At 45.0% G+C, this 22,271-nt stretch overlaps 2 protein-coding genes across 9 annotated transcripts in view; both read left to right on the top strand.

Moving 5' to 3' along the window:
* Window positions 1–2,852, top strand: part of Exoc1 (exocyst complex component 1) — a 41,911-nt gene extending 39,059 nt beyond the window's left edge. For all 7 annotated transcript variants that reach the window (XM_036200440.1, XM_036200438.1, XM_036200435.1 and 4 more), the window contains 2 exons: window positions 222–416; window positions 2,192–2,852. In XM_036200440.1, the coding sequence (XP_036056333.1) occupies window positions 222–416; window positions 2,192–2,344 (348 nt within the window). In that variant the 3' untranslated portion in view covers window positions 2,345–2,852. The remainder of the gene's footprint in view (window positions 1–221; window positions 417–2,191) is intronic.
* Window positions 2,853–18,642: 15,790 nt separating this feature from the next.
* The window catches only part of Cep135 (centrosomal protein 135), a 62,137-nt gene continuing 58,508 nt past the window's right edge, over window positions 18,643–22,271 (top strand). The window contains exons 1-2 of one of the 2 annotated variants that reach the window (XM_036201193.1): window positions 18,643–18,914; window positions 21,398–21,555. In XM_036201193.1, coding sequence (XP_036057086.1) covers window positions 21,443–21,555 — 113 coding nt within the window. In that variant the 5' untranslated portion in view covers window positions 18,643–18,914; window positions 21,398–21,442. Of the gene's footprint in view, window positions 18,915–19,063; window positions 19,231–21,397; window positions 21,556–22,271 lie in introns of those variants that run through there. The other variant, XM_036201194.1, reaches the window with a different exon arrangement.

Below are 22,271 nucleotides of genomic sequence, written 5' to 3'. Positions count from 1 at the left end.
TAAATGGAAAATGAAGCATATGAGATTGTAGTTTTGTATACTCACATTAAAGACATAGAAGGAAATCCAGAGTGTCAACAACAGTTACTCCTGAGTAGTATGGTAATAGATGATTGTTATTTTAGCTTCCGTGCACTTACATCCTTTTAAGCCTGGTTATAAGTGGTTTGGGTGATAATATACGAAGCTCTCAGCCCTTATTGTTTTTCATCTCCTTGAAGCATTTTTTTGAAGGTGTTGAAGCCCGTGTAGCCCAGGGCGTACGGGAGGAAGAGGTCAGCTACCAGCTCGCGTTCAACAAGCAGGAGCTTCGCAAAGTCATTAAAGAATATCCTGGCAAGGAGGTGAAGAAGGGTCTTGATAACCTCTACAAGAAGGTTGACAAGCATTTATGTGAAGAGGAGAACTTACTACAGGTATGCACATTCCCTGGCTTCAGACTCGGGCTTCTGTCCACACGTGCTACCTACATATGCTCCATTTTTAGTGCCTGGAAGAGTCCCTTAGCCGAGTGTGGTGGTGCACGCCTGCAGTCCCAGCACTTGGGACACTGAGGCACAAGGACCAAGAGATCAAGGTCATCCTAGGCTACATGGTGAGCTCAAGGCCAACCTGAGCTACACCCTGCCTCAAAAAAGGAAAACAGAAGTAGAAGACAGGCCAGGGTGGTGATTGTAAGGAAGACAGGAGTCCTTGTGTAATTCTTTCTGTTTTAATGTTGGTGTTTTTCGAAGGTGAGGCATTGCTTCTCTGTTTGACTGGGGTTTTGGCTCATTGGTTTTGGATTGCAGGTGACTGTAAATGCAGTATTGCTTACTATAGTGCAGGGGCTCTGAGTCAGGGATGGAGCTAGAAACGGATCTGTAATCTGGATCCAGATGAAGCTGTGCAGTGTAGGGTATGTTACTTGACTGCTGAGCTTCAAATTTCCTTATCCCAAAACTGATGCACCGCTGTTTTATAGATAAGAGGAGTGAGTGCTGGAGAGGTGGAGTAACATGGCAGCAAGCCTCGTTCAAATGCAGTGGGGCCAGATTTGAAACAAACTGAAGCTATATGCTTTGTAAACTATGCCAAAAGACCCAGAGATGGAGATTAACTCTAGCTTCAGCATCATAGGAACGGTCACCCACTTCCCAGAGGAAAACAGCATGCTAATGAGAGGCAAGTGCGGTGCTCAGTGGAGGAAACAGCACAAGCTAAAGGATGAAAAGCAAAGGGTGTAATAAAGACTGGGAGGTAGTGACTGGTCTGTCATCGACAACAATGGAGGGTTTAGAGGCTCACGAGAAAAACCCCAGAAGAGTACATTCCCTTGGTTGACATGCTGGGATCTGATCATAGTTCCCACCCTCACCTGGTCCTCAGGAGACTTCAATTACATAGTGCTGACACAGAGTGAACCTCGATGAATTTAAGCCCTTGCATCATTGTGTGTATGGAATTCTGTCTTGAAATTACCCACATGTCCAACTCCATGATGAGGTTGTTAATCACATAGGTGTAGGTAGTGAGCTTAGATCATCCTGGCTCTCCCTCCCCAGTATCAAGCAATGGTTATGCCATCAATTTTTGTTGTTGTTGTTTTTGTTTTTGTTTTTCCGAGACAGGGTTTCTCTGTGTAGCTTTGCGCCTTTCCTGGAACTCACTTGGTAGCCCAGGCTGGCCTCGAACTCACAGAGAGATCTGCTTGGCTCTGCCTCCCGAGTGCTAGGATTAAAGGTGTGCGCCACCACCACCCGGCTTATGCCATCAATTTTAAATAAAGAAAAAAATGTATCTTTGTCTGAAATGGAACTAAAGTGTTAAGTATTGCAATTCTTGAATGATGGTCTTCGTTCCACACATAATTGTGCAAAGCTGCATCTGTGTGGATATTAAGAGTTTATGAGATAACAGCTAAAACATAACTGGTGCTTGCTCATGGCAGACCTATCCTAAGTACTCTGCTTTATTCCCTTGGTTAACTTAGGAGGAAAGAGTGTTATTATCCACACCCTGTTTACAGATACCAACTTGAGGCCCACAGGACCAATGGCATATACTTGAAGTCATGAATCTTTTTAAGTAGAAGGACTCAGGGTGCTATCTTCAGAATGCATGTTCTTAACTACCATGCTGTACCAAATTCTCTCTTGTAATCTGTTCTCCATGTGTGATCCTGTGATCATTCCCTTTCTGTTTGCCATAGGTGGTGTGGCACTCCATGCAAGATGAGTTTATCCGCCAGTACAAGCACTTCGAGGGCTTGATAGCTCGCTGCTATCCTGGGTCCGGAGTTACAATGGAATTCACTATTCAGGACATTCTGGATTATTGCTCCAGCATTGCACAGTCCCACTAAATAAGCTTCATGAAAGAGAAAAAAAGAAACAAACACACACTCTCAGTACACCAACACTACAGAAAATAGTGAAGCTTTTGAGAAGCCGGACTCAGACCTTTGTGTGTTACTAAATGTCAGATAACTGCATGGTACTCTGCTCCGGGTACTTAGGTGCAGAGCAGCAGCCTGAGGGTCTGTTTTCTTTGACCTCCAGGTGATGCTTACTTAAGCATTGATCTCATCATGAAATGCCCTCGGCACTTTTCAGTGACAGGGGGGACATTTTCCTTAATTGCCAGCGTCCCGTGTTTGGGAGTGGCTGTTCTGAGTGGAACATGGGAGTACGCCAGCACTCACTACTCACTGGTTGCTAACCAATCATGGAACTCTGAGAGCATTCTACAGTATTGTTTGTCCCTTGTCAAGAGTGTGCATATGGGTAAGGGGGCTGAGAAGGCGGTCAGTTACCAGCCTGGACTTTAAGGATTATGTGGCTCTGTATATTAAAAAACATTTTTAAAGTTGATATTTGGTAATAGTCTTTGGTTTTATATATCGTGCATATAAAAACAAACTTATAGAATCTGTGTATCAAAATTAATTGTGAGGCCTTATACCAAAGAACACTTAGAGTTCTAACAATAAGAAAGTTAATAGAATAATAAGAAAAAGCCATTTGTAATAGCTTCAGAGATATTTTGTATTTAGGACTAACTATTGAAATGTGTCCTATGGGCTGAACAACCTAAATGTCCATCAGCAGTAGAACTGATGAATATAACTATGTTCCCTACATAGGACAGTGGTATCAGAATGGAAATGTAGATAAATGCCAGGAAAATACTGCCAGGTGACAAAGGTCATCACCAGGAACATCCGTATGTGCTGGGATTCTTTTAATATAAAACTTGAAAAACAAATTAAGCCATTGTGGTTTGGGGTTCCGAGTGGAGAAGCAGGGGATAACTGCACAATCCTGCTATCATGAGTGTGAATCTGGGAGGGCATAGAGGATTAAAAAGTCATGTGGTCACATATGCCTGTCATCCTAGCACTTAAGAGGCTGAGACAGGAGGATTGCTGAAAGTTCATGACCAGCCTGAGGTGCATAGCAAGTACCAGGCCAGCCATGATTGGATAACACACTCAAATAACTGGGTGGGTGAGGGGGGTCCACGTGGTAAGGCACACAGACTTCATTGTATTGTGGTATCATTTACACACGTGTACATGCATGCACACACATACACATATGTATATCCACTTGTACCCTGTGGGTGTTCTCAGTTCAGCGTTTACCTTACATTTCTAAACTCAAATTAATTTGTGTGTATATATGCATACATACTTATTAATACAAAACATGGACTTTAAGGATTAAAAATTCAGAACAGAGAGATGCAGCGATTTGTTATTAGTTAGTAGAAATGGAAGTTCCATACATCAAACTCTGAGTGCTGGACTTGCTTTCTCTACTGTTAGCAGATGATAGAATAGATAGATGCATGATGGATGGATGGATGGATGGATGGATGGATGGATGGATGGATGGATGGATAGATGGATGATAGGATAGATAGGTGGGTAGATAGGTAGATGAGTGGATGGATGGATAGATAGATGGATATAGAGTGATATGTATTGGTAAATATACATACTATAGTACATATTTAAACCATATTAATGGATGAAGGCTAATTTTAACTGGTTGTTTGGCTCTTCTCTAAGTAAAAGCTCTTGTTCCCTGTTTTTACAGACCTTATAAAACAATACTATTATTTACTAGAAGAAAGTTGAATTTTTAAGCATGTACCTAAAAAATCAGAGAATTCTTATGTGTTGATGAAGACGTAGTAAGTCAAAATAGCTAACCAAGGACATTATTACATTATTATTTATTGCATTATTAATACATAATATCAGAGTGACATGAACAAAGTGAGATTATCTGTCCTTTGCTTTAGATCCTAGGTACCAGTGCCTCTCAGAATTTGATGTCCTTATGGAGCACCTAGCCACCATGATGAACTGGGGAGCCTTAGGCAATAGGCTTTCTGTGGTCCAGGTCTGCAGTTTGAACAATCTCTAAGCCATTCCAGTACTGCTGTCAGGCTGCCCACAGACGGAGGTGCAAAGCATCACAGAGCAGTCACATCCTTCCTCTGAACAAGTCAGGACTATGTGCCACTTCTCCCTCGGGACAGCTGGCCTTTGTACCTGCAGTTTAAGCAAGGTCCCCTAGTTATTTTCAGTATTCTTGTGTTAACAGTGCTCACTTACCTAAATTTCTGAGTGATATACTTCTAAGTGTTATTTGAGGCAATCCTCATTTTCAGGAGAGGAGTCAGAAAATGGGGTGGGCGGAACAGGGCAGAGGGACACATGGAAATAGGAGGTGCTAGAGGCAACAGACTTCACAGACAAGAAGCAATACCAGTGTGTGAGCAGTAGAAATATTGGAGACAGCAGCTCCAGACCCTCTCAGCTGGCATCCCTGCCCACCTGGACTTTGTGCAATGCGGCGTCTAGACAGTGGGTCTCTTTCCTAATTGCCTGGAGGAACAAGTAATGAGGAAGAAAGTGGGAAATTGATGGGTTGTCCTCTGTCTACATTTTGTACTGGTGTCCATTTAATCCCCAACAGCTTTTCCTGGTCCCCTTTCATTTTTCACTGCCCTCTTCTCATCCCTCATGATACTTGTCATTTTGAGACATGTTGACTTGGGATTTTTGCTGTTTACTTGTCTCCTTGATCATCACCAGCTTGATATCAAGGGTCAAGGCTGCCCCATGGAATCATTATCTGTAGCACTTAACTGCTTATTAGGTCCTGAGTTTAAAAGTGAAAAGTAAACACACTCGTTCATGGAAGGGAAGAAGCAGGAGTGTCCTTCATAGAGCCTGCAGTGGTGGGCACAGCCACAATCTCCACTGAGGTTCCAGGTGGCTGGAGGCCCAGCCTGCCCCACCTAAAACCCAGTGCTTAGCATGCCACCTAGCTTTAAGTGTGTACACTGAGCACTGTGGGCAGCGGCACACTCGTGCTGGGAATCCTTGTAAGGAAATTACCCTCAAGGAAAAGAAAATGAGCCCTGCACATAGTTCTTAACCTGTATGCAACCAATGGATTCTATGGCAGACTCAGGCTGGCCTGCCTGTTAGAACCACCGGGGGGATTTGTGAAGCATCCAGTTCATCTTCAGACAGTGTTTCACTGGCTGGGCTGTGGAGTACAAATTGGCATTTTTAAACATTTGCCCATGATTTTAATTAATATGTAGCAGGTTCAGGTGAGGGACGTCAAGATCATGATGGGAGGACGTGCAGAGATGACCGGCCACACTAGTGGAAGCCCATGAACTGTGGACTGGTGGCTGTGGAGTCCCGATGGGACTGGACTAGGCCCTCTGGATACGGAAGACGGTCGTTTGGCTTGAACTGTTTGGGGGCACCCAGGCTGGGGGATCGGGATCTGCCCCTGGTCCATGGGCAGGCTTCTGGAATCCAGTGCCTGTGGTGTGATGCCTTGCACAGCCTTGGTGCAATGGGAAGGGGCTTGGATATGCCCAGGTGTAAAACATACATATGCACAAAAACAAACTGTGAGACAATTTTTAAAAAGACAACAAATGGATGATAGACAACACATGTTATAAAAGTTCAGGATGAGATATCTAGCTTTATCCGGGGTCTGATGAAATCAAGGAAGATTTTATAAAGGAAATGAGTTGCTGTCCCCCTGTTGGGAGCATCTATAAAAGATCAATGTGGTTAGCACTGGACCAGGGGCTCAGGCTCTGACATCAAAAGGGAAGTGGGCTTAAAATAAGGCTTTCAGCAGGCCATTGGAGCTTGTCCAGATGAGTTTAACTGCTTAATGTCTTAGTTGCCTTATACATTAAATGTAAGCAATTATGCTTATTTTTGCAAGTTCACAGCAAAAGTTAAATCAGATAGTTGGTAAAATCTCCATGTAAAAAGCCATGTGGCTTCACATATGCATAACCTCAGTGCTGGGTTAGAGGGAGTCAGAAACAGGATCACTGGGACTTGCTGGCCATCTAGTCTAGCCAAAATGCAGTGTGTGACCATCTAAAAGAAGTAGGGTAAAGTATGAGAGAACAGGATACTGGTCCTCTATAAGATACGTTATATGATAAATTGGCATATATGTAAATTGATGTGTTGACAGCAGACTCTTGGAGAAAGGAGGCATTGGAGCAAGAACTTAGGTACTGGTAGTTGGCATAACAAAAGTTATATTTTATTATGCTGAAGGTCTTCACACAAGGTTCACAACTCCCAGGTTCCTAAATACTGCCCTAAGCCTATGTCCTCAAGAGTGCTCACCAATACAACATTGGTATCTTAGCTGAATGTCCGGTACAGTCTCTCATAGTAGTCTTCAAATTGAGGGTCAGGACCCTGGGGGAGACGCTCCAGCTGCAGGGCAGATCAAGGTGGTATCTGTCCGATGTCTCCAGCAGTCCTGAAGAAGTGAGGAGCCATGTATTGCTCTTGGTCTATATACTGTCAAGTGGGTGTCATCAATGTGTCTGGTTATCTTCATAAATAGTGTCACTGGGCTCTGGCTTTCAGGTGTAGCCTTGAGTGTAGTGGAGTTCTTGACTAAGCTATTTCTATATGTCTAAAAGGATTTAAAAAATAATAATAATAATAGTTATTATTATTATTAACACAGGAGGGTTCTCCTGTCCCAGACCCCAGCATGTTGATTTCAAGTATCCCCCAGAGCCCCTTGCCCAGGGACAGGAGTGGGAAAAGCAGCTAAGGCTATTAAAAGCATTGTGCCCTTGAGAACAACTAGAAGGTAACTATTTCCAGTGGCGGCTACTGTTGCTTATCCCTACGTGGGGATGCCTATAGCGAGCGGGAGCAGAAACCCAGGAACCCATCCCTGCAGAGGGAAGGGCTCCAGCAGGCCAGAGCATGGCAGACATGGCACCAACAGGTTTTGTCTTCCCCTTCTCCCTGATCCCTCTACCTTGCTAAACCATTAGATTACATTCCTAAAGCTAGCCACCAACGTCCATTCCCTTATTTGCTACTCCCCTCCCCTCCCCCAAGGTCCAGCAATCAAAAGCCCCCTTTTGGCTAGCCTAATTAACATGCCCAACCAAAACACACCAGTTCATCCTAACACAGGGTTTCCCATTTTCCCTTAACCTGCCATTTGCCTGTGGGTAACATCTGTCTCCTCTTTGAAGAGGCAGTCCTTTGTCCCTCCGGAGCAAATGTTCCTTTCCCCTCATCCTTGTTCCTGTCCCCTTCTCCCTCCTCCTCTATCTCCTGTCTTTGTCTCTTATGCCTGCTCTTTGTCCCTTTGGGGCAAATAAGTCTCCTTTGTGCTGAGAACTTGGACTTGGGTGTCCTGTGCCGATGCACGGAGAGAGATGTCTTCTGCCCAGAACTCCGGCGTGACTGAGCAGTGCTTCCCCGTTGGTTTCTGAGGGATGCAGGAAGCACCTGATTTGCTCATGCTGTCTTTCTTGTATCTCTTCATTTACTTGGAGCCTCACTTGAGAGGAGCTGCTGCTCCACCTGGGACTCCCAGAGCAGAACCCCAGCTGGCTGCTTCCGTGGGGTTTTCCTGATCTATTCCTTCTAGATGATGTAAACCTCAATTTGATGATGTTACCTTTGGTTTGCACTCCCGAACAGGCTTCTCTAGTTGTCTCTGCTAGATGCTTAAAATTATTTTTAATTATTTTATGTTAGTATTTTTCATGCAAGCATGTGTGCCTGATGCTCGTGGAGATCAGAAGAGGGTGTGAGATTCCTGGAATTAGAGTTATGGGTGGTTGTAAACTATCACATGGATGGTGGAGGTCCGAACCGAGGGCCTCAGGCTTTCATTCATATAGCAAGCACTTTACTGACTGAGACATCACCCCAGCCCTCTGCCAGATGTTTAAACCTGACCTTGTTTGTCTGCAGTGTATTCTGTGAAAAGCCATCTCTGTTCCCTGAAAATCTCTCCCTCCAGCCCCTTCCTAGCCCTACAGACCTCTCCATTCCCGTTGGTCCCATTACTCATTCCTTAGCCCCTGGAACTGGCAGAGTCTCTGCTTCTCTAGGCAGAAAACACCTCCTCTTCCCTGGAGATCTCTCTAGATCCTTTCTTATCGGGGTTTAGTTGCAGACAGCAGACACTCAAGACCTTTTGGAAAGGAAGTCTTAGGAGCAGATTGCAAGAGGCCCACAGAATTGCTGGGAAAGGCTAGTAGAATGGACTCCAGGCAGAAGCTCTAAGAAATAGCTCCCACCTGTTGGGACCATGCTCCTGCTCCGAGGTGCCCCCAAAGCTCCATCACTGAAATCAGCTCTCATGTCAGGTGCAGGTCTGGTTAAGGGAAAAACACACTTTATTCTGACAATACCTGAGTAAGCATCACCTGAGACTATCCTCCACTCAAGGGATATCTATTGAGTGGTTTTCCTCAAATCCCTTCTGCCTCACCTTGAGATGAAGAAGGGAACTTTTTCAAACATGATAAATTGATGCTGATATTTTGTCATACTTGCTCATAAACCCCCAATTGTATCTGGTACTAAACTGTAACTGTTCCTAGCTTCTTTGCCAGTGATTGCTCTAGGGTTAAATTTCATGCCATTCTGTCCAATAAAGAGAACTCAGCCAGAGAATGCTGGGAGACACTGTCCTCTATGGTGAGAAAAGAGAGGCCTGTAATATGTCTGAACATATGTTTGTTTTTTTATTTTTATTCTTGCTGGGCAATCTCTGCCTCTTCCTCTCATTTCTTATTTTCGGTACCCTTGCATGCAAACCTGCTCTTTAGGGCTTTGACAACCAATTTGTGACTATGAGACAAAGGGTCCAAGCTAAAACCCACTCACTGAGGTATGAGGGAGACAAGTGGCCTTTGATGGTGTCACTGAACTACTCAAATTAAGGCTTGCTGCCGCCAGGGATTTTGACAGGTGTGTGCATGGTGAGAGCAGGCCATAAAATGCTTGTTACTTCAACTTCCAGGCCTTCTGACAAATCATGCTTGTTACTTCAACTTCCAGGCCTTCTGACAAATCATGCTTGTTACTTCAACTTCCAGGCCTTCTGACAAATCATGCTTGTTACTTCAACTTCCAGGCCTTCTGACAAATCATGCTTGTTACTTCAACTTCCAGGCCTTCTGACAAATCCGTCTTTGTGAGAGGCAAACACATTTTGGTCGATATTTTTTTACATTGAGTCCTTGGAACCTGTGATAAGTAAAAGAGGGATTCAGGGAGGGTCCTCTGTTGGCCTGGCCCACAGTAGCCCAGAGAACCAACCAATCACATTGCAATTATCTCAGCTGTTGTCCAGTTTCTAACAAAACCCCATAAAATCTTAGACAAGGAAGTCTAATCCCTCCCAGTTTAGGTGTTTCCATTTTCTATATATCTATTTTTCTTTAATTTCTCACATTTCTGTAATTCTTAGTAAAGCTTGTTTCTGCTTTGCATATGCCCATGAGAGTACATATCTCCAATCTTCATGGGTAAGAGATAGTAAATCTGGAGCCACTGTCTTAGGTAAGTCTTTGGTGATCATGACTGTTTAGCACTCTAGGCCTTTGGTTATAGCACAATTGGGCCATGAAAGATCCTATCACACTCAAAACTCCTGCATCAATGATGACAGAAACAAATGTAGATATTAAAAGCCTATGAGCTACAGAAAGAGGACCACACATGTTTCTTCATGGGAGACTATAGCACATCTGTTAAAAAGGCTAATCTAATACTAGTCTGGGTTGCTATGTGTGGAGAATTCTGTGCAGATGTATCAAAGGAAATAAATATATCCTGCTCCTCAGCTCAAATCATTTCCAGGGACACATTTTAATAAGAACACTAAGAAACTCGAGTGTCTCTCTACTCCAAAGGATATAGTCAGATAAACAATAGCTTTAGAGCCCATGAGGAGAAACTGGAGACTACAGTGCTGTTCTGAAGGGTCATCGTGAGCATGCTCAGAACAAATTATGAGCACTTAAAGGGAAGCTGACATCAGCTGTACAAAAGAAACTTTTGACCAAAGATGATCAGCAGTGTAATGGGTTGCTTTGAAAAGTGGAATTTGGTTGTCATGGATATGTTCCTATGGCAACTACCAGGGGAAGAGGAAATCTGCACCCTATTTAGAAGGCTGATCCAATTGACCTTGGAGGATCCTGGAAATTATGTCCTCGAAAAGATTAATTGATATTTCTCTGAATAGTATCTGTGTGTCCTACACTTCAGGGTTCGCTTTTGTGGTGGTCTGCACAATTCACAGTTGCTTTAACCTTCAGAGTTTGAGTCAAGGTGCTAGCATTTGAGGACTTTTGGTAAGTCACAAAGGCCGTGTGTAAAATGCCGATGCCCACATTAGTGACTGCTTAAGGTTGCTGTGATAGGATGACACAGTGCTTGTTCAGCATCCAGCTTTGTAAGCCAACACTCAGACAACCTCAGAAGAAGCACCAACACACACTTCAGCTGCAGTTGAGTTGCTTGTCTCTTAGCTTATTGTCTCATCCACCCCTTTTCCATGCCTCAATTTTCATTTGTGCACTGTTCTGATTGAGCTAGGAAGCATCCCTTCAAAGGCTCGGCTGTGAAAGGTTTAACTTCCAGGTGATGGGCTTTTAAGAAGTGATCAGCTCATGAGGGTGCTGACCTAGAAAATTTTCCCTTGATGGATTCATGATGTGATGGCATCATGGAGATGTGGTGGAAACTTCCCAAGGGAGAGCTCTATTGGAGGAAGTTGGCTGTTGGGCTGTGTTCCTGACGGCTCTAGCTTGTCATGGACTCCATCTTTTGATTCGGTTTGCTTCCTGGCTGCTATATGTGAGCACCCTCTTCAGCCACAAGTGCACACTGCCATCACAGGCTAAGCCTTCTGTAATTTCAAGTTAAAATCCAATTTTTCCTCCTTGAAATTGTTTCCCTCAAGTATCTGTCACCGTGATCTAAAAGCAACAGATGTGTATGTCCTTCATTTTCAGGGGTTGATACAATAGACACTTTGCAAACTATATTTTCTTTTCTTTTTTTTTTTCAGAGCTGTGGACCGAACCCAGGGCCTTGTGCTTGCTAGTCAAGTACTCTACCACTGAGCTAAATCCCCAACCCCGCAAACTATATTTTCATGCTGTTGCCTAGATTAAAATTATTTTTCTAATATATTCTGCTCTCAATCATCTTATTATCAATTTGCAGAAATGAAGTGTATTTTAGGTCTATGGTATTAGTTGTAAGTATTTTTCTAGCTTATTCTTGGTCATTTGGCATGGAATAGTTGACATGTAGAAGGCTTGCTCTTTGGTTGGCTTTTTAAAGATTTATTTATTCATTTATTCATTCATTCATTCATTTATTTGTTTGTTTATTTATTTATTATGTACACATAAGAGGGTGCTACATCTCATTACAGATGGTTGTGAGCCACCATGTGGGTGCTGGGAATTGAACTCAGGACCTTTGGAAGAACAGTGGGCACTCTCAACCTCTGAGCCATCTCTCCAGCCCATGGTTGGCTTTTTAATTCAGTAATATTTATCCAGTTTTTCATTCCCCTAGAGCCTCTACACTTACTTCTATTCCTTCTCGACCCAAAAGGTGAAGAAAGACTGATTCTTGGCACGAGCATTTGAAGTGTAAATGCTCCCACGTCTTTGTAGGTATCAAATGAAATTCCTATGTCACCGAGGTGCTCTGGCCCTGTCCTCTCCGAAGGTGGTCATTTCCTGAGAGTAATTTCCCAGTGTCCTCTACTAGAGAAAGCTTCTCACAACAACTATTCATTTACACAGAGTAGACATTTTTGTTGTTGTTGTTGCCAGGTCACTACAAACCCTCCGTCATTAAGCTCTCTAGATGGAATAGAACTGCTGTGATTGTGTTCCTTATCTGACAGTGATAAGCATGTTGCCAGCCAAACTATACTCCTTTGGCAACAGGAAAACTGAGTCTCTGCTGCTTAAATAAAAGGACTTGAAGTAGCTGATAGTATTGACATTTTAGCATGATGTCTTGGTTAGGGTTTCTATTGCTGTGAAGAAACACCATGACCACAGCAGCTCTTATAAAGGAAAACATTTAATTGGGTCTGGCTTATAGGTCCAGAGGTTTAGTCCATTATGGTCATGACAGCAAGCATGGTAGCACGCAGGCAGATGTGGTGCTGGAGAAGTAGCTGAGAGTTCTACATCTGGATCTGCTGGCAACAGGAAGAGAGACAGAGATACTGGGATTGGCTTGAGCATCTGAAACCTCAGAGCCCACCCCCAGTGACACACTTCCTCCAACAAAGCTGCACCTTCTAATAGTGCCCCTCCCTGTGGGCATAAGGGGGGCATTTTCATTCCGACCACCACACATGATTTCTGGGTGCTAAAGGGAAGCAACTGGGATGCTAGAAGGAATATCAGATTAAAGACCGAATCATTCAATTCAATTCATATTACCTTTCTTCTGTTAGGCGCCAGCCACTTCACTTGGTTATGCCTACAGAGAAAGGCATATTAGTCTCTTTAGCTCATAAGGAGCTCATAGTCTGAGGGGAGGGAGACATACAGGAAAATCAGTGAGTATGCTGGCCATAACAGCACCCAAAGCCGCATCACTTGTATACGCCCAGCAGTCTCCCAGACATCCCAAATCACTTTACATCAGAACCCACTTTGTTCCCACCCTGTTCCTGCACCAGCACATGCTCATGTGGCTTCCTGGTTATTCCATTTGGGGGCTTCCATTTCTGAAGGGCAACACTTGACATTGGGTTAGATTCCTTCATGCCTTCCCTCGGAGAGGCTGACCCTGCATGATTTCCGTTCTTTCCTGTAGTCTTTGTCCCGCAGACATTTTATCACGCTGTTAAGAGGACTATCGGACTCTTCTCCTAGGCAACATCATTTGTGTACGACATTCACTGTTCAGCATTCATCCTTCCACAACCCAGATCAATTTTCCCCAACTAATTTCATTAAATAATTATCCAATTTAAAGGCTTAATAGTGTCTAATGATGTAGTGGATAAAAGTCAGATTCAGAAATCTCACATTTGGTGAGTCCTTATTGTGATGTATGTCTCTCACCTTTCCTAAATGATACCAGATTGCTACGTTTATTGCTGACAGAAATGTTTCTTCTTTATTTCTTCCTGGCCATGTCATCTTCTTTTCCCACTTTCCCAAATCTCTTCTCTTCATTAAGGCCTCTAAGTTCTAGTCACCTCAGGGTCCAAATGCAAGTCCCATCTGCTAGGGAACCCTGCGAAGTTATTCTAGTCCTGAATGTCCTTCTGTTTCTGAATTCCTGTCATTCATCCTGTGCTATCAACTGAGACTCAATCATATTTGGCAGAGAGGAGAGAGTCTGTGTCCGACTTTTTAAGGATTCTCATACACATGCGCAGATGGGCTTATGGAGCTACACCACTCGTGCACTGATTGCATGACTGCATTGTGCGCATTTTCACAATCATGCAGCACATGGACGATATAAGACCCAAGACCCCTTGCTTAGCTCCTGAACTGTGAATGTGCGGTCATGCAGCTGGACTGGCGGCAAAATCCTAACAGTATCTGTTCGAGTTGTCATGGCACATTCCTGAGGTCCTTCCTAGAACTGAGTACAGCAGGTGGTCTAAGATGGTGGCCCTTCCCTAAGATGGAGTCTTTGTTGCCTTCACACCTTCTGAGTACCACAAGGTACTCTTCTTTTCTGTGTCTCTCTTCTAGTGGCTCATGGTTTGCAGCAGTGATGATATCATCCAGAGTTGTAGGAATGGATTCCTTTACTTCACACACACACACACACACACACACACACACACACACACACACACACACGAGAGAGAGAGAGAGAGAGAGAGAGAGAGAGAGAGAGAGACAGAGAGACAGAGAGACAGAGACAGAGGTGTAAAGCACTTAAACAGAGAGGTTTCCCAGCTGGGAAAGGGATTTGGACCCAGAAGCCAGGATTGGTCTTGACAAAGCCAAGATTTTTGTGTGTCTAGGGTGGGGTGAGATGAGTTCACTTCGTCTCTCAGAATTGGCTGGTTGGGTGACTGCAGAGGGCTTGATAATCCAGACAGGAAAACAGAGCTTCGTCCCCCACCACAGCAGTTCCCTTGCCCCTTTGTGGGAGATTGGAAAGTCCCACCCAACATTTCTCTCCAGTGGGAAAAGCCCACCAAGTCATTGTCTTGGGGAGGGAGAAGGTATGAGAAGTCCGTCTTAAATGAAAGCTCACTGATCTACCTGCAGTCCCTCCTCCCTGCCTGCCTGCCTCCTGTGGTGAAGTATCCTAACCCCTCTGTGAGTTTGGACCCGGTCCCTGATGTTGGGTTGGGGCTGTTTCAGGAGTTTGTAGACATTTAGGAAGTGAGGCCTGCATGGCAGAGCTGGGTCACTGTGGGCAGGCCTGAAACTTCTCCCTTTCCTGTCCTGGTCTCTGCCTCCAGGGCCAGCCAACATGTGAGGAGTTCCCCAGTGTGTCCCTGCTACTTCACCATGCCTCCTTCCTGACACAATGGACTGTTCCTTTTAACAGTGGAGACAGGGACAGCAAGGTGGCTCAGGGAGTTAATAATAATAATAATAATAATAATAATAATAATAATAATAATAATCATGGACCACCTTGGGGGACTATTCTGCTTATTATAGACTCTGGCCTCCCAAATACATTCTTTGCACACAGTGTATTTTATTTACCTCCCTCCTCATTTCAAATACATTCTTAGGGTCTGTCAAGTTATCTGTATTTCTTAACCAATTTTTCATAGTTTATTTCTGTGCCTGTCCTGAGATTAAGTTAAACTATGTAAATTCTTTTAATTGCATAAAACCCATAGTTTATCCCAGTTGATATTTCAATTGTCTACTATGTTTATCTATTTAACTATTTTGTATGTGGCTGAGTGTGTCACAGTGTATGTGTGGAGGTCAGAGGACAAATTTCAGAAGTTCGTTCTCTCCTATCATGTGGATCCCAAGGATTGAACTCCTGTTGTCAGCCTTGTAGGAAAATGACTTTACCTGCCAAAACACCTTGGCCCAATATTATTTTTATCATTTTTTTTGTTTTTGTTTTTCAAGACAGGGTTTCTCTGTGTAGCTTTGGCCTTTCCTGGAACTTGCTTTGGAGACCAGGCTGGCCTCGAACTCACAAAGATCCGCCTGGCTCTGCCTCCCAAGTGCTGGGATTAAAGGCATGCACCACCACCACCCAGCTTCATTTTTTTTAAATATCCCAGTTTTCTGATTGGTCCTCTTCATAGCCACCTGTTCTTATCCTTTTTTAATGACAATTATTCCTTCATCTGTTTTGACCAGTGATTCTCAGTCGGGAGTGGTTTTGTCTCAAAGACCATTTGGAAAGTCCTGAAGGCACTGTGACTATAAGAACATCTGGAGTGGAGGCTACTGCAGGCATCCAGTGTGGAGAAGCCAGGAAGGGTACTATATATTCCACAATACTCAGGAGAGGCTCCCTTCAATAAAGAATTGTCCATCCAAATGTTAGAAGTGGTGACCTGAGAAACCCTAATCTAGATCATTTAAAATATATCCACTACACTCTTTTCACCTGAAGAAAATTTAGGTTTTGATTTTAGATGGCTAGCCGGCTTTGTAAGCATTACACTTCCTTGTTCTAGCATTTTGAGAGGCAAGCTCACAGTGTTAACTTTCCATCACTGTGACAAAATCCTTTAAATTACCAGATTAAAAGGGAGGAAACGTTAATTTTGGCTTCTGGCTTCAGAGGTTTCTATCTATGGATGGTTGGTTCTGTGGTTTTGGGACCTGTGGCTAAACAGAACATTGCAGCTGGAGTACGTGGTATAATAAAACTGTTTGCCTCATGACCGCCAAGATGGAAAGAGGTGAAAGAGGCAGAGAGGCCTGCTGTGGAACAATCCTTCTGTACATTATGAATATGCATTACTCTCATTGGCTAATGAAAGCTGATTGGCCAATAGCAATCAGTGTAGGCGGGGTGATCACACTGAGGATACAGGGAGGAAGAAGGGTGGAGTCAGAGAGTCTAGAGGAGACATGGAGAAGCAAGATGAATGTGCCAGGCTAGTAAAAGTACCGCCACATGGCAGAGTGTAAATAAAGAATATAGGTTAATTTAAAATGTAGGAGCTAGTTAGTAATAAGCCTGAGCTATTGGCTGAGCATTTAAAATTAATATAAGTCTCTGGGTGGAAGCAGCTCCCAGGACCAGAAAACTCCTCCCACAGAGGTCGGTCACACTATCCCCTTCAATGGCAGACCCTCAGTGACCTAGCTTCCTTCCACTAACCTATGTCTTAAAAGTTCTGCTACCTCCCAGAAGGGCCATGCTGCAGACCAAGCCATAACACATAGGCCTCAGGCCTCTGGAAAACATTTGGCTTAGCTACCTTTCTGTTGCTATGCTTAAGACACTGTGCGCACGCCTTTAATCCCAGAGCCAGGCGGATCTCTGTGAGTTTGAGGCCAGCCTGGTCTACAGAGTGAGTTCTACAGAGTGAGTTCCAGGAAAGGTGCAAAGCTACACAGAGAAACCCTGTCTCAAAAGACACTGTGACCAAGACAAAGAGTTAGAGTCCATGACCATCATGTCTGAGAGCATGTCAGCAGGCATGCAGGCAGGCATGGTGCTGGAGCAGAAGCTGAGAACTCACAACTTGATCAACAGGCTCTAGGATCTGGGGATGGAATGGGTTTTTGAAACCTCAAAGCCTGCCCCTGTTGAGGGCCTTAGGTAGTTCAGAGACTCACCAGTCTGACCATTAATAAATGTTAACAAAGAAGAGGCTTTTATTCATGTACTGGCTCCAGGTCTACAGCCAGGACTCAGGATTCCCCAGTGCACACAGCACCCAGCCATCTTAGAGCCTTTTTAAAGGCAAAAAACACCAAGTTACATCCTGTCTACATGCAAGCAGAAGGTCCTGCAAAGCAAGCTTTTGCTTATGAAGCAGAAACAGCAGTTTTGTTAAAATTTGTACAAGACCAGGCAATTACAAAAATTAATCATTAACAGCACATAATATTTGGAAGTCCAATTTTGCATTATTGTTCTCTTAAGCACAAAAATGTCACCTTTACATCTGGCTTTCTTCCTCCAGCAACCAGGATCTCCCCCCTCTCCAGGTAAATCTCACTGGAGTATTTCTGGACTCTTGTTTGTGGTAATATTAGAAGTCTCACTTTCTATTGTGAGGGTATTTCTTTTTCTTCCGGTCTCTACAGCCACACAGTGCTTGAAGCTCTAGGATTTGGGTGGGAAGCAACAGCATTTTGCTTTGCTCTCTGCCTTCACTTTTTGTGTGCCCAGGATCCCTGACCTCAGACCTTGGAGGTCAGCAGTGAACCTGATTCTGGGTAATCAATGTCTCTCGGAACAGAGCTCGACTGTGGCTTTCAATCCCATTTACCCTTTTGGATTTCTTCACTGAGTTTTGTTCTTACATTTTGTAATTGGTATGTGTTTGGGGGTAAGGGAAGCCAACAGTTCATCTTGACTACAGTCAATTTCTGATATTTATGGCTACTTTTTTTTTTTAAAGGTATGTCTTTTATTTTACAAAAAATAAAAAAATGCTAACTTGTATATTTGCAAGATCGTCTAAAAAATTCTCTACAGAATTCATTAGTTCCTTAGAAATTCCATTTAAAAACGGACGAAGCACACAAAATGGAGATGTGAAAGCAATGAATGAACGGGCACAAAACAATCCATTTTTACATCTTTGCAGCGACAAAGTACATGTTTAGAGGAAAGCCGGCTTGGTAAGGAACATAAGCAAGAAAAAAACCAAAACCCATCCCTTAACCATCTAGAAAGTTTTTTAGGGGAGTGATGGACTGGGGAATTGACCCTGGTCTTTCCATCCGCGAGCAGGCTATTATAAACGACTTATTTCAACTCAATATTTACAAATACTGAGTTAGAAGCTAGAGAAATAGAGCTGAATACAATCATCTTGGACTCCAGGAGCCCACAATTGGAGGCAGCGGGGTTGGGGGTGGGGAGATCACATAAACAAGTATGTTTTGGCGGTCGGATTCTATTCTGGGGTTCACATGGTTACGGGAAATAACTGTGTCGGGTGATATCCAGGGGGGGATAGTGGGTCGTCAGCAAGAATCCCCCCGTGAAAGGTCCTTCTCTGCGGGCACTCAGGCGGGGCGGAGGCTGGGGCGCAGGTTTTGCTGGCCACAGCAGATGGTTACCCCCCGCGGCCGGTTGACAGGTCCTGGGACCCCGCAGAGGTCCGGGGTTTCCGCCAGGGGGCGCTGTGGCCCCGCCTCGGCCGGCCCGTTACGTTTCCGGGCAGCAAGGCCCGGGGGAGCCGCCATCACCGCCCGGCGGGCGCCACTGTGGTCCGCTCCGGTTACCGGGGCAACGGCGGCGCTTCCTCCTGGTGGGTCGCGATCGTCTCTCCGCGCCATTTTCAAACTGCGCTAGCGCCGGAGCCCGTGGCGGCAGCGGGAGGAGCCGGTGAGGACGGCGGGGCCCCGGGGCGATGCGCCGCGGGACGGAGCCGGCGGCGGCGGCGGCGGCGGGAACGGCGGTGAGGCGCGCCCGGGGAGGCCGCTGGGGGCGGGCGGGCGGGCGGGTCGCGGGGCCTCCGGGGCGGTGTCCCCCCACCCACCCACCACGAGGGACGCCCGGGCGCTGCCGGGAGGAAGTGGGGGAGGGCGGCGCGGGGACCGTCCCACCGCCCGACGAGCCGCTGGGTCGGGGAGAACTGTGGCTCCACCTTCCAGGCTGAGTCCGGGAAGGCCGGCGAGGCCGCCCCGGCCCACCCGCTTTGTGCTGCCCGCGCTGCGGGGTTGGGCTTTGACACCCCGCTGCCTCCGGTCACACGTCGGACGTTTCCGTCCCAAGTAAGGGGTGCCCTCCTTAAGACACCCACGCCCCTCCCGGGTTCAGGAGACAGCTAGTCCTAAACGCCGCCGCACCCACCCTTTTATGTTGTTTTGAAAACGGTGTCGCCCGGAATAGAGGGGAAACCTGACTTATACCTACTTTTGTTGTTTGTTTTGTTTTGTTTTCCTGGGAGGGCTGTGCCTCGCGTTCACATCCTGTCTTCTTCCTCTTGAAGGCTGGAGAGGGATGGTTTCGGGGTACCCGGAGTTGGCAGCTGTCCAAGAGGGGACATGTTTCTTGGAGTTTGCTTGTCAGGTGTTTTTCTTGTGGCCACAGGCGTTTCTCTAAAACACCGGGCACCCGTCAAGTCCCTCTTGTGGAAGGAACTAGAAAGTCCTAGGGGAAGCCCTCTCGAAAGAGGAGAGTAACAAGAGGTCCTAATTTAGAAGTAGCCTTGTGGCCTGGGAAGTTACCGTCCTACGACAGCCTTTTTTTCGCTTAGTGCTTAATTAAGGAAGATGGTCCTTTGTCTCAAACCGGGTGTTCGGAACATCAGGTTTTGCACGCATTCATTTATAAGCACTTATATTTTACCAGTAGTGAAGAACATAATTTTTTTTCTTGATTTAGAAATATGAGTTCTATGGCTATATTTATTTGGCAAAGGTTAGAAAGGAGCGCATTTCTAGAGACAAGACCTTTACATAACTCAATTTTAGGGTAGATTGATAGAAAAAGTAGTCGTAGGTGTTACAAAAGACAAGTATAACCCTGTCTCGAACCCCTCCCCTGAGAGAGAGAGAGAAAGAGAGAGAGAGAGACAGACAGACAGGCAAAGTATAGTAGCTGGAGGTGTAGCCCGGTAGCAGAGTGCTTGCTCTGGGTTTGATTACCAACGCTGCAAACAAACAAAATAGACAAGTTATAAAAATGCATACAGGGGTGTTTATATGTGTGTTACTTTAAAAAAAAAAAAAAAAGAGGAAGTAAAGGTGGTCGTGGTAGTACACACCTGTAATCCTGGCACTCCAAAGGGAGAGCAGAGGAAAAGGTTGGGGCCACCTGGTCTACAAAGTGAGTTCCAGGCCAGTCGGGACTTCACGAGGAGACTTGGTCTCAAAATGATAAAAAGCACAAAAATTTTCTTTTTCTCCTTCCTTCCTTCCTTCCTTCCTTCCTTCCTTCCTTCCTTCCTTCCTTTTCTTCTTCTTCTTCTTCTTCTTCTTCTTCTTCTTCTTCTTCTTCTTCTCCTCCTCCTCCTCCTCCTTCTTCCTTCTTCCTTCTTCCTTCTTCCTTCTTCCTTCTTCCTTCTTCTTCTTTCTCCCAAGACAGGGTTTCTCTGTGTAGTTTTGGTGCCTGTCCTGGATCTCACTCTGTAGACCAGGCTGGCCTTGAACTCACAGAGATCTGCCTGGCTCTGCCTCCCAAGTGCTGGGATTAAAGGCGTGGGCCGCCGCCGCCGCCGCCGCCGCCGCCGCCACCACCACCACCACCACCACCACCACCACCACCACCACCACCACCACCACCTGGCCTTAACCTTGATTTTCTTATTGGATTGTTTTATTATTAAGCTCCAAGAGTTTATTTTCTGCTCTGTATCTAAATATTTTCTTAGATCTTATGAGTATTTTCTGGCACTCTATTTTTTTTTTTCTTTCTCCTTTTCCTCTTCCTTGGTGTAATCCCAGGGCCTCACAATACTTGGCGAGAACATCCCAGCTGTGACTTTTCATTTTCCTCAATGGAGTGTTTTGATGAGTTGATGTTTTTTCCCTATTAGGAGGCCCTACCTATAATGTTTTTATTTTATGTTTATTGCTATTAAGGAATTCTCTGTGGGTTATGGGCACACCCCAGTGTAGGGCACTTGCCTAGCATGAGCAAGATGTCTGGATGCTGTCCACATGTAAGAAAACAGTTTCATTTAAGGATCCCCTGCCTGCCTCTGGGAAGTCTTTGTTTTTTCTTCTAGAATCTTCATTGTTTTAACTTTTACATTCGGGTTTATAAAGAAATTCATGTTTTAATGTAGGAACATAGAGATCATATGTATTGGATTTAAATCAATGTTAATATTACAGGATAATGACTACCTGAAAAGAAACAAAATAATTCTTTCATATTAAAGGAATTTCTCTTACTGTGAAATTTTAACAGCTGTGTTTTAATCCTCTCTTTTAGGACTTTAATTTTGGAGAGTGACTAAATCTGGTTTGGAAAGACAAAATGACCACAGCCGCGGAAAGGAAGTATGTTAACATTAGGAAAAGGCTAGACCAGCTGGGCTACCGTCAGACTCTGACGGTGGAGAGTCTGCCTTTGGTAGAAAAGCTTTTCAGGTAAAGATAAAAATACAGATATAAATGTCTATAATCCTTAATCCATGTCCTGGGTTTGTGGCTGACCTTCCTGCTTCAGTAAAGCGGCAAGTGGCCTTTGGGGAATCCTGTAAGTCCGCTGAAGCTTGTCTCTTCTCTCTTCTGTCCAGAGCCTTGTCCCCCACACAGGGCCTTCACGGTGCAGAACACTAGGGATTGTCATGCTCACTGTGCTCTTCCAGGTCCCCATTTCTGAGGGTTCCCCCGAAAGGCACAGGGGTCAGAGGCACTTTTCCCTCTTCTGTCTTGTCATTGGTCTTTATCCTTTGCCCTGGTGAGGACTGAACATGGCCTTGAGTGTGCTGGGCAGGCGCTCTACCTTTGAGCTGTACTCCCACCCAATGTTCCAGGAGGTTCTGTGTCTGCCAAGCTGGTCTTTCATTTCTGTTATTCTAGAGAGCTCTCTGATTTGTTGTTATTACTGTCCCGTGTCACCTTAACTGAGAGGCTCCTGGCCATTTCCTGTCCTCCAGAAGAGCTATAGCAGGTTTGAGATTGGAGCAGGTATTTAAGAAGGGTGATTAGTAGGACTATGAGTAAAAAGCAGAGAACGGATAATGATAATTTGTGACCTTGGATATGAGCCCCCACATCTCTCCTGAGCCAGTGTCTTGGTTCATTTCCTGATGCTCTGTCTCCCACGTGTTGAACCACACAGTACTCCTCTCAGCCTGCTG

The sequence above is a fragment of the Onychomys torridus genome, chromosome 10 (assembly GCF_903995425.1).
Source record: "Onychomys torridus chromosome 10, mOncTor1.1, whole genome shotgun sequence".
Classification (NCBI taxonomy): Eukaryota; Metazoa; Chordata; class Mammalia; order Rodentia; family Cricetidae; genus Onychomys; species Onychomys torridus.
The sequence above is the reverse complement of the archived record's forward strand: the minus strand, read 5'-3'. Positions and strand labels throughout refer to the sequence as shown.